General features: G+C 36.4%; 1 protein-coding gene across 2 annotated transcripts in view; it reads right to left on the bottom strand.

Annotated features, from left to right (window-relative positions):
* Positions 1–1,208: 1,208 nt before the first annotated feature.
* Positions 1,209–12,200, bottom strand: part of OVCH1 (ovochymase 1) — a 94,271-nt gene continuing 83,279 nt past the window's right edge. The window contains exons 21-26 of one of the 2 annotated variants that reach the window (XM_019961395.2): positions 11,187–11,360; positions 8,760–9,027; positions 7,243–7,403; positions 3,781–3,879; positions 2,223–2,356; positions 1,209–1,564 (exon numbers count right to left, since the gene is read on the bottom strand). In XM_019961395.2, coding sequence (XP_019816954.2) covers positions 1,343–1,564; positions 2,223–2,356; positions 3,781–3,879; positions 7,243–7,403; positions 8,760–9,027; positions 11,187–11,360 — 1,058 coding nt within the window. In that variant the 3' untranslated portion in view covers positions 1,209–1,342. Of the gene's footprint in view, positions 1,565–2,222; positions 2,357–3,777; positions 3,880–7,242; positions 7,404–8,759; positions 9,028–11,186; positions 11,361–12,200 lie in introns of those variants that run through there. The other variant, XR_011566712.1, reaches the window with a different exon arrangement.

Here is a 12,200-nt window from a genome sequence, read left to right as displayed (position 1 = left end):
GAAATAGAGAGGGAATGGGAAGAATGGGGTAAGAGAAAGGGAGATCAGAAAAAGAAACAAAAATTATCTTTTAGTTATTTCTTTATGGATTGTTCTTTGATTTGTTTATATTGTGCTTACCTAAAAAGTTAAACTATCCTCCCTTTTTGAATGCTGTAATTTTGGAAACAAATGATAAATATTGGTGGGAAATAAGAAAAAAAATAGTTGCTTCAAGCTCTTTCTCATTCTACATTATATATCTTTGTGATGGGCTCTGGCATTACGTCTCTGGTCTCAAGGGCCTTCCTTAATTTTTGGCTAAGCTTTGAAAGATGAGGGTAATGGTACTGGTCAGCTGAAATTCAGATAAATGTTTTGAAAACAATGGAAATATCTTAAATTGTACCTAAAAAGTTAAAACTCAAGTGATAAGCCTGATAAATCATTTCTTAAATGTCAGTTGCTCATTGAAATTGTGAAACTTACTGGGACCATTCCTATATTTGTGCTTATCTGTGTGAGTAAAATTAAGAATTACAAGGAGGGAGTAGCATTTCTCTTCATATCTTTCAATGTTAACCAAATTAGAAAAAATAGTAAAAGTATATATGTATGCTCAGTTGTGTCTGACTCTTTGAGTCCCCATGGACTGTAGCATGTGAGACTGCTCTGCCCATTGAATTTTCCATACAAGAATACTGGTGTGCGTTGCCATTCCATTCTCCAGGGGATCCTCCAGACCCAAGGATCGAACCCACGACTCTTGAGTCTCCTGCGTTGGCAGGCAGATTGTTTACCATCAGCACCACCTGCTGCTGTTCTGCGCTGAATAGCTTCAGTCATGTCCTGCTCTTTGCAACCCTATGGACCATAACCCATAGTCAGTACCATATGGACCTGCAGTCAGCTCCTGTGGACCATATGAACCATAGTCAACCATATGGACCCTGGTAAGGCTCCTGTGTTCATGGGATTCTTCAGGCAAGAATATTGGAGTAGGTTGCCATGCCCTCTTCTGGGGATCTTCCAGACCCAGGGATTGAACCCACATCTCTTTATCTCCTCTTTATATCTCCTGCATTGGTAAGCAGGTTCTTAACCATTAGCACCACCTGGGAAACCCCAAAAAGTATATATGGTGGTATTCAAATGTGACATATACATAGTACATGGATATGAATTTAACGGCATTTAAGATTGTAAGTCCCAGGAGGCACGAACCAACATTAACTTTCTGTGACCAATGTTTAATATTGAATGTATTTATACACCAAATCCAAGCTCCTCAATGACAAAAGTTGGGAAAAGTGACATTGAGTTTTTTTAGCAATGACAAGAGACATGTTTTCCAGATATGTGGTTATGTATTTCCTTTCCCACTTGTGATCACAGTCCCACCAGGTTGGTCTCCCAGTGATCCTGCTTCTCCTCCAGTGATGGATGTGATCCAGTCTGTGTAGGCAGAAATTCTGGTGAAGACTGTTGGTGCGGCAGGATGGCAGTTACTGCTGCCCCAGCTCACAATACCGATGAGCTTGTACTGTCCACCCTCACCACACTGCAGCGGTCCTCCAGAATCTCCCTGCAACCAGCAAAAAGAAAAGTTCACTCTCCCGACTGCATGATTCCTGGGGGACGCTAACCCCCAACTGCAGGGGATGATCAGACAAGAGTGTAAGTCTCTCTCCCATCACAACAGCTCAAGGAACTAGGACCACTGAGCTCGTTGGCTGATGTTACAGATCTCTGATTCAGATCAAAATTTATATTTTCAAAGCAATGCTGAAAGAAACATGAATTCATTTTATGCTGACCATAGACTACCATGCAGGAAGTTTCATGTGTCTAATCAATATAAATGAGCAAATGATGGCTTTGAGTTACACAAAAGCATTTTTATATTTTCAGTGCTACTGGAAATAGGTAGTTTGAGCTACCTAATTCAGCTATGATGTCAAACCATAAGAAATCATCATTTTTTTGTAGGTCAAAAATAGCTGAAAATCATCAGTTTCACGTAGTTCAACCTAGCAATGGAATGAGTAATTCCTTTTGAAAACTGAATCTATGCAAATATCAAATTAGCAGTCGCAGTACATCAACTTAGCAATGGACTTATTCCTCTCATTTTTCACTTTAAAACTGCCATACGTTTGTACCTCTTTCTGGTCAGCAAACAAACATTCAGAAGACAACACTGAAATGAACCTCCTGCCCTCGTGAATGCAGGCCTTAGTTACCATACAGGAGGATGATCCGGAAGCCCCTCCACATATATTAGTGTTTTTAATTTCCAGTCCCCAGTAGCTTCGACAAGATATACTACTGATCAGTGGTACCTTTGCCTGCTGCACAGTTTTAGGAAATTCATCTTCTAGTAGAAAAGAAAGAAAAATACATAGGCAAATGCTATTAAAGGATAAAACAAAATTAGCCTTACATATACACAGACTCCAAGGGGTAAATCCTACTCATTTTCCTCTCTCAGTACTTCAATGATGCCATTAGGTGACTTGTAAAAAACCAATTATTCCACAGTGGTTTATACAACAGAAACAACAAAACACATTTTATGTGCATTCTTTTGTCATTAGTATAGTCCTCAAAAGATATAAAAATGATACCACCTTATGAAAACAAAGACAAAATTTACACCCAAATCAGTTGTTGACAAAGCAAACAACATAATTCATTTTTGACATATGAAGTCTATACTTTATTTCATTGGTTTTGCCATCTTTTCATTCTTTTGATTTGACTTCTGCTGAGCAGGACATTCTAAGTGCTGACACTGACTGGAAGCTGACAACTGAAATTACATTCTAACTCTTTACTTTGTTGGATATTTGTAACTAGTTAATTCATTTGGAAAATAGGGTGTAGGTGAGACCAGAGACATGGATTTGATCTCTATATGGACTAGAATATTTTCACATAATCTTTCCACCCATTTACCTTTTAAAAAACATTGAAGTATAGTTGATTTACAACATTGTGATAGTTTCTGGTATACGGGAAAGTGATTCAGACATAAATATACATTTTATACATATATGTAATGTATATATATGTTCTTTTTCATATTACTTTCTGATTTATTACAGGATATTGAATTTGGTTCCCTGTGCTACACAACAAGACCTTGTTGTTTATCCATCCTATATATAATAGCTCGCATCTTCTAGTTTCAAAGTCCCAATCCAACCCTCCCCTGCCCTTCCTCTCCCTTGGCAACCAAAAGTCTGTTCTCTATGTCTGAGTCTGTTTTTGTCTCATAGATAAGTTCATTTGTGTTACATTTTAGATTCCACATATAAGTAATATCATATCTACACACTTACCTTTTATACAACCCTATCATTTCAGAAAAATGCCTGACAGCTTTAAGAACAGGCACATACATCTTCAAGTATGGGTTTTTACAATAGCAATATCTACACTACTGTGAAAACAAACTCTGTGTGTGTGTGTGTGTGTGTGTGTGTGTGTGTCTGTGGGTGCACTCACAGCACAATTGGGGAGTAAATACACACAAATATTTATTGGGTAATAACATCACTGGATAGTTACCAACACAAGTTTTTAGAAGTATCAATGAACTAGAATCAATGAACTTGTGTTAATGAATATGATGGCCTAAAACTCAAGCAGTAACCTTTAGACCTATTATGAAAAAAAGTTTTTCTACTATCATTCCTATGAAAACTACAGAGCAATTGAAAATAAATAACAGTATACTCAGACTTCACATATAATTGTTTGGATTCTAATTTTAGAAGAGTTAATAAATATACTCACGATGAGGTTCAGTTATTCCCCATCCGGCAGTCAAACATTTGGAAAGTAAATTTATTTTATCATCTTTCCCTGGCAAACAGATTGTAGATACAAACTCTCCTAATAAAAAGGATGAGAAAGAAAAAGACAAATATCAATTAGTCTATAAGATTCATATTAACATTGTCTATATTGTTTGCTCTTCAGTGATAGGTCTAGAAATGTCTTTGACCTGACATTATCCTCTGTAACCCTATAATTTAATAAATAAAATCTTCCAGAAGCTTCCACCTATTAGTTACTCAGAGGGGAGGGTCCCAATCAATGTACATGATACCATTTTGCTCCAAGTATTTCCATATCCTCCTAGGAAAACAGAAACACATGTCCTGCACTGAGATGTGGGGATTCTCATCCATAACCATTTTTAAAAATGCATTTGTTTTTCAACCCGTGTGCCTTGAGGACATCACCATGCTGAATCTGAGATGACAATGGAGAAGGATAAAATTGTCTTCCTTTTTCAACTATGTTACATGAAGAATGGGGAAGAATATATTTGTAGCAATTTAAACTTTTGAAGTATTTTTACAGCAAATATCTATCTTCACAGTTGCATTATAAAATATATTGACATATTACACATTCACTTTGTTTTTCTTATCACCAAAATTTGTATATATATAAATACTGTGGGTTTGTGACTCTGTGTGTATATATGCTACACACACACACACACACACACACACACACACACACACACACACTGAATGCAGTGCTCTTGTGTTTGTTTTCCCTTTTCCCAGGCTGTTTCACTTCATTTTCGTCTGGGCTTTTACACACTTAAGTGCCTCAGCATACCTGCTATCATAGGCCATTAATTTCAATGATATGTTCTTTATTTTTACTGCTATCTCTTAACAAAACTACATAAAACTCTTTGTAACTTGTCTATTCTTTTCCTACTCATCTCTCTACACGTGTAGCAAATCTTATGTTATACTGCCTTCATAGATGATCATTGCTCTATCATAATCTCCTCCCAAATTTCCTTGAGCTAAAGCATTTTCCCTCTACCAACATATTTTTCCCATCAATAGTTTTTTCTTATTCTGATACTCTTCATTGACTAAATTATGATATTATTTATATCATTGCACACAGATCTACTACATCATTCTTTTAACAGCACACAGTATTCAGATAATGAATGCACTGCAATTTATTAAATCCCATTGGCAAATATTTAGACTTTAACTTTTTCCTTTATAAACTGCATCAAGTTTTCCAGATCACATATCTGTGCGACGGTGCCAGTATCCTGGATAGTTGAGTTGCTAGACCACAAGGCCTGCACTTCAAAAATTGTCAGATATTGCCTAATTGCAGGATGGGGGTAGGGAGAGGTATTGACTTGTAATCTACATTCAGCTGTGTTTATAACGGAAAAATATGTCAAGAATCTTGAAAACAGTTATGCCCCAAATCCTGCATTTCTGCATCTGAGAAATTTATTTTAAGGCAATAGACCTAGAAAAATGTACATATAAAGATAGTCAATCCAGCATCATTTAAGTAAAAAAAGGAAACAACCTTTACATGAATGTTCATGGCAGCTTTATTTGTAACATCTAAAAGCTAGAAACCATCCAGATGTTCTTCAACAAATGAATGGTTAAACAGTTATGAGTGGTTAAACACTCATACCATGAACATTCAGTTCAGTTCAGTTCAGGCGCTCAGTCCTGTCTGACTCTTTACGACCCCATGAATTGCAGCATGCCAGGCCTCCCTGTCCATCACCAACACCCAGAGTTCACTGAGACTCACGTCCATGGAGTCAGTGATGCCATCCAGCCGCCTCATCCTCTGTCGTCCCCTTCTCCTCCTGCCCCCAATCCCTCCCACTCAGCTATTAAAAGCAATGCACTATTGATACATGTAACAACATGAATGAAGCTCCAGGGTGTTAATGCTAAGTGAAAAAAAAATCAATCACAAAAGTTTACATACTATATGATTCCATTTATATAATATCCTTGAATTGACAAAATTATAGAAACAAAGAACAGATCCATGATTGACAGAAATCTGGGTGGGGAGGGTAGAGTGGGGAGGAAGGAGATGGGTGTAGCTATAAAGAGGCAATAGTAACGATCCTCTTGGAGATAGAAATGTTTTGTATCTCAATTGTATAAATGTCAAATGCTGCAAGTTGTTACCACTGGTGAAAACCAAGGTAAAAAGTACTTTGGTGTCTCTGTATTATTCCTTATAATTGCATGTGAATCTACAATTCTCTCAGCATTGACAGTTTAACTAAAAATAAAATTTAAAAGCAGGGTAGGGAGAAAAAATAAGTCATAGTCAAGGTTAAAAAGCACTGCTCTGAATGCTGTCACTGACTCAGTTATAAAAGCGTAAAAAGCAAATGATTTGGGGTTTGTAGAATGGATGTACCGAAATGACATAAAAAGTGAGGTCTATAGGCATAAACAGAGGAGAAAGTTGGAGCAGAGCAGGAAAAGTGTCCAGAGCCCTGTGATTTCATGAAAAAGCTTGGATGTGTGGGTGGGGACTATCCATGGATCTTAGTTACATTTCCCTCAATAAATTTTCCACCTAAGAAGGTAGGTGGATTAATTGCCATTCCCCATCTACAAATGATAAAGCTGAAGTTCACAGAAGTTACATTACTGCCCAAGATCACATGACTACTTCGTGACAGTGTGAGGATTAACAATTCCACATTTTTGCTTAGCTTCAGCTTAAGTAAAAATTTAAAAAAAGCAATATCTTACTAAGTTATAAAAGAAGAGAAAATTGAACATCTCATAGTTCAAACTGATGTTCTCTAAGTATTTGAATTAACCTCTGAGAACATAATGAGTCTCAAAAATATATATATAGGACAAAGTTAAAAACATATTTCTTTCTTTCTTTATTTTTTTAGGTCACACTGTGCAGCATGCAGGATCTTAGTTCCCCAACTAGGGATCAAACCTGTGCCCCTACATTGAGAACACAGTCTTAATCACTGGACTGCTAGGAAAGTCCCTAAAACATATTTCTTTGAAATATTCTCTAGACCCCCATCAATTAAATACACATAAAAGTAAAATGTTTACACAGATACTTCAGCTTTTAGAGAAAGGAAGTTCAGTTAGTATAAAAGAACATTTAAAAATAATTATTTAACTTCATGACTCAGGGAACTCAAACCAGGGCTTTGTTACAAAACAGAGGGGTGGGAAGGGGTGGGAGGTGAGAAGGGAGGTTAAAGAGGGAGGGGACACATGTATACCTATGGCTGACTCATGTTGATGTATGGTAGAGGCCAACACAATATTGTGAAGCAATTTTCCTTCGATTAAAAATAAATAAGTTTGGGGGAAGAAAAGTACATACAGCACTTCTAAGCAAGATACAAGATAAAAACTATATGGCAAAGGTTCAAAATGGAAAAAAGTTATTTATACTGACCTAGTTCAACAGGTTTTTCCAGATGCAGCAAAGATAGATCATCGCTGGGAGGAAATTGTGTGAAGCTGGGGTGAATGTACACAGCTTTCACTGGTATCAAATCACTATTTCTTATATTCCCCAGGTAACTTCTTCCTATTACCAGGTAGTCTGTGACAGTACTTGTCACAATAAAAGGGAGTGAGGAAATAGATTCCACTTTTAATTAGGCCATCATTTCTCAGAATTACTAAAAATATATTCTTTAACATTTCTAATCCACATTAAAATCCTTATTATCTTGAATTCATAGGAAACAGAGGTTTCTTATTAATTCAGCCCTTGAGAAAAATTTTAAAGTGTCTACTTCCTTGTCTTCATAATGTCAGATAAAAAATACTGAATAAAAAATTCAGAATTTTTTATTCAGTATTTTTTATTACAATTAACATTCATGCTGCCTCAAGGTAATAATCATATGTATTATAATCATAATATTATGCATTATATGATGTACTTATATAATGGTCACTGAAACTATTCTGAAAGTTATATTTACTCCCTAATACAGTGCTTCTCAAAGAAATGTCTAGGGACCACATGCATTAAGTCTAGCACAGGTATTAAAAGTGCAAAATTCCAAACATAACTCATCAACTCAAAATTCAAAATTAATACTCTAAGATTCCATTTATAAAAAACTCCCCAGGTAATTTTAAGCACATGAAAGTCTGAAACTGTCTTAATAAGTATGCCTTCTTATGATTTACCTGTATCAAAAGGAAGAGTTGGGGGATAGTATAGAAATTGAGTTTTTAGTTCACTGAAGGCTCATGATAACCACATTATTTGATTAGATGCTTTTATTGTAAAGCCAATTTCAGAGACGTTGAAAATGTTGTATCTACTTGTGCAGCTATGGGACACTGTGCAACAGCGTCAGCTGTCATGCTGCTTCTGGGAGATAATACTAAAAACGTCAAGCTAAGACTCCTCTGAGGGAGTTTTCAGATATCTCCATATCATATTAAGATCAAAAGTAAGATAAAATCAAAGAAAACAAATGTTCCTTTTTAAAGGACATTCCTTGAAATTCTTTCAAACTTTACAGATTTATTTTGGGACTGGGTATGATCATCAGACAATCCACAGGAGAGTAAGGAGGAAAGGAAGCCACATATAAGCAACCCCTGGGCTCTAGGCTCCGTGCTGAGAAACTGATGCAAAAATGTGAGATCTCCATTTTTATGGTTGGAAGGGAGGGTGTTGTTAGTTACTTACTAATTAAATTATACCTAGAAGCAGAAAGCTGCTCTTAGAATTAAAAGCTATTAGTAGTAATTTTATTAGTGAAGCACAGAAAGTTTCATCAACCTAATACATTCATTCATTTGCAAGTTGGGGACTGTATCAGTGGGAGCTGGTGCTTAATGTTTCTCATGATGTGGGGAGAGAAGGAGTGTACCCACCATGGGCCCTCAAATAGCTCCTTATCAGCACCCGCCGCATCCCAGAACCCCCACCACCCAGGCACACACCTGAAGTTACAGTGTGCCGCTGTCAGGACCCACCGCCTCCCAATCAGAGCACCTCCACAGTAGTGATGGCCTTGGTGCTGCAGACTGACCAGCCAGGGCCACGACATCACAGCGGCTGCACGGCCACCAACCACCCTGGGCTCCCCGACCTCTGCAGGCAAGATATTTGTATTCCTCTCAAATCCTTCAATGAGAAATGGGTCAACAAATGGAACGCCACATGAGTCTTGAGCTGGCTGTCTTCTGGTATTGTTTTCTACTGGAAGCCCTTAGAAAAAAACAACAGCAAAACATTAGATAGCAATACTTATGAATATCTATTTAAATCTCAGAAGGCATTTACTCCTTTTGTCAGTTCAAAACTAGCATTATTTGCAAGAGATGAGACTCATCTTTTCTTCCAATGCTTTTAAATGAGCAAAAATCAACAGTTTACTAAGGTATTAATATACACACCATGTTAATATACTCATATTAAAACACATATCTTTAGGTGAATTGGAACACAAATCAATTTTTTTAAAAAAGAAATAAAAATGTTGCACTTAATCATGAAATTATTGGAGATTGTTCTTTCTGTAGCATCATTTGTGTTATCCCAGTACATATATTTAGACACATCAAAATATTTTATGCTCTGTGTATTCAAAATAAGTTGTATATATAAAGGAAAATCATAAGGAAAATGTATAGCAATATGTTTACTCCATTCTCAGATTTCAAAAGAAATTTAATAGTTAAGCATTTCCTTAAATATGAAGAAAACTAAATTTTTCCATAACCATATAATTTTGGAGTGATAGGATATATTCCCAACCCAGGGATTGAACCCAGGTCTCCTAAGATATGCTCACTTGTTAATTCTTTACTTGAGATTATTTTTTACACCAGAAAGCTATTTAAAACAAAAAATTTATAGCATAGCGGATTTGCACTTGATTATTCAATACTTAAGTAAAATCATTTCTACTTTCTTTTCAGATATTCATAAAACATGGATTCCCTCTTCCTTTACAAATATGCAAACTCTTCAAAATTAAGACTATCCTGGACTTTAGGGGGAAAAAACCCACAAAAGGTATTTACTAAAACATATTTTTTATGCATCAAGTTCACTGCATTACTGTATGCTTTTATTGCATTGGTAATCCACACTTTATGTGGTAACTCAGATTTTGGGGTTGTTTGTATACATGTATCATAGCAATATTTTACTAGTATTCAACTTACTTTACAATACTTTAAAAAAGAAATGAGGCTAAAGGTCAGTTTAAAGATAAAGCAATGGAAAAACAAAAGCAATGGACACAGAAGAAGGGTCAATTAGGTGAGCAGGCTTTTAACAATTAAAAATAACATCTATAGGGGACTTTGTTAGTGGTCCAGTGGTTAAGACTCTGTGCTTCAATTGCAGAGTGCAGGGGTTTGGTCCCTGCCTGGGTAGGGAACTAAGATGCCACGTGCCTTGCGGCACAGCCAAAAAAAGAAAAAGATCACACCTATAGGACAATGTGGTTCACTAGTCTAGGGCTCAAATTCAGGACTCTTAGGAGAGCCTGTTCATTTCACTATCCTAAGAAAGATTGTTGTTGCTTAGTTGCTAAGTTGTGTCCAACTCTTTGTGATCCCATGGACTGTAGCCCTCAAGACCCCTCTGTCCATGGGATCTCCAGGCAAGAAATACTGGAGTGGGTTGACATTTCCTTCTCCAGGGGATCTTTCCAACCCAGGGATTGAACACGTGTCTCTTGAGTCTCTGGCACTGGCAGGTGGATTCTTTACCACTAGAGTCACCTGGAATCTTAAGATAGACTGTCATAAAAAAAAAAAAAAGACAACTTTGCATTAATGTGGATTATTTGAATTTTCCTGCTATTATACTCTAATCAAGAAAATCTCCTAATAACAGATTCATTAGGTTTAGTCTTAAGCACAACTAATGAAACGCTAGCTTAAAATTAGATAGACTAAGTAGGAAAAAATCAGTACATTTGTTTCTATTTTATGCAGAAAAGGTAATATATCTAAAATATTTTGAGGGTTCTTGGTGGTGGTGAGGAGATAGTTACTTAATAGAAGAGATATGTAAACAAAGACATGGAAACACATTGAACTCTCCTCTTGTTTCAGCTTGAAAGCCCCACAGGATCTTTTAAATAGCAACTCACTGTCTCTCATGTTTATTATTTCTCAATTAAAAACAACATACACACATATAGACATGTACACACCCCAATTAACTTTATTACCTCACATGATCTATGTGAACTGCCAAAGTCTCAGTCCGTAAGGAATGGTCTGAAATGAGCTTATCCTGTTTTTAGTATTAAAGTGATTGCCACTGATCCCTAAACCAGTGGGCTCCAGGTTCTGTTTTAACGCATATATGGTACCTGCTTTAGTAGATATTTTAAAACAATTACTTACCATTAATAGGCAGTTGGATCCCAATATTGCTTTTCTGTGACGGCTTCTGTGTCATATCTTCCAAAATCAGTTTAAAACCTCTTTCTCCCACAGACTCATCAGTTTTCAAATTCACAGTTAGGTAAGCACCACTGGATATCCAGACAAATTCTTTCTTGGAGCCACATAAATGATCTGCAATGTGAAGTATACTCAATAATCAAAATACTTCTGTGTAATTACATGGGTAAAAGAGGAAGGAGAGAGGGGACATTAAATTCCAAACAAATCTTGACAAAAGAATGATTATCAATAATGTAAAATCAAGATTCTGAGGATGAAAGTCATGATTTGATTGAGACAATAAAAGGGTATAGAGTTTAAAAGATCAAAGAGAAAAGACTGGGCTAGCAATTGATATGGAAACAATATACAATTTGTGTGGCAATCTTTGATTATAAGGGTGGTTTAAGAAGCATTTCAATGAAGATATATGGACAGAGAAATGGAAGTAATGGGATACCATTATGGACCAAATGTTGGTGTGCCCCCAAAATTCATATGTGAAAATCCAAATCCCCCATGTGATGGTATTAGGAGGTGTGGCCTGCAGGGGTGACCTGGTCATGAGGGTGGAGCCTTATAAACCCTTATAAAAGAGAACCCAGAGAGCTCTCTAGACCCTTTTCTTGTCTTATGGGGAAATAGCAAGAAGACAGCTATGAACCAGGAAGCAAACCCTCACCAGACAGCAAATCTTGAACTTCAACTCTTCATAACTGTGAAATAAATACTTGTTATTTAAGCTACCCAAACTATGGCATTTTTATTATAGTAGCTAAAACTAAGACATGTAGTCTGTCCAAATACAGACTAATGATGATCCTTTCTTAATACAGAAACACAAAAGTCGTCACAAGGGTTGTCCTGATAGGTGACAGGACATTTGCTGTAATTTATCTATACAAGCTGTAACTGAGATTCTCTCAAACTAAATGATACACTATTGATTTGTCTTAAAGATAATGTTTTTTG

This window comes from Bos indicus, chromosome 5, assembly GCF_029378745.1.
Source record: "Bos indicus isolate NIAB-ARS_2022 breed Sahiwal x Tharparkar chromosome 5, NIAB-ARS_B.indTharparkar_mat_pri_1.0, whole genome shotgun sequence".
NCBI classification, from domain to species: domain Eukaryota; kingdom Metazoa; phylum Chordata; class Mammalia; order Artiodactyla; family Bovidae; genus Bos; species Bos indicus.
The sequence above is the reverse complement of the archived record's forward strand: the minus strand, read 5'-3'. Positions and strand labels throughout refer to the sequence as shown.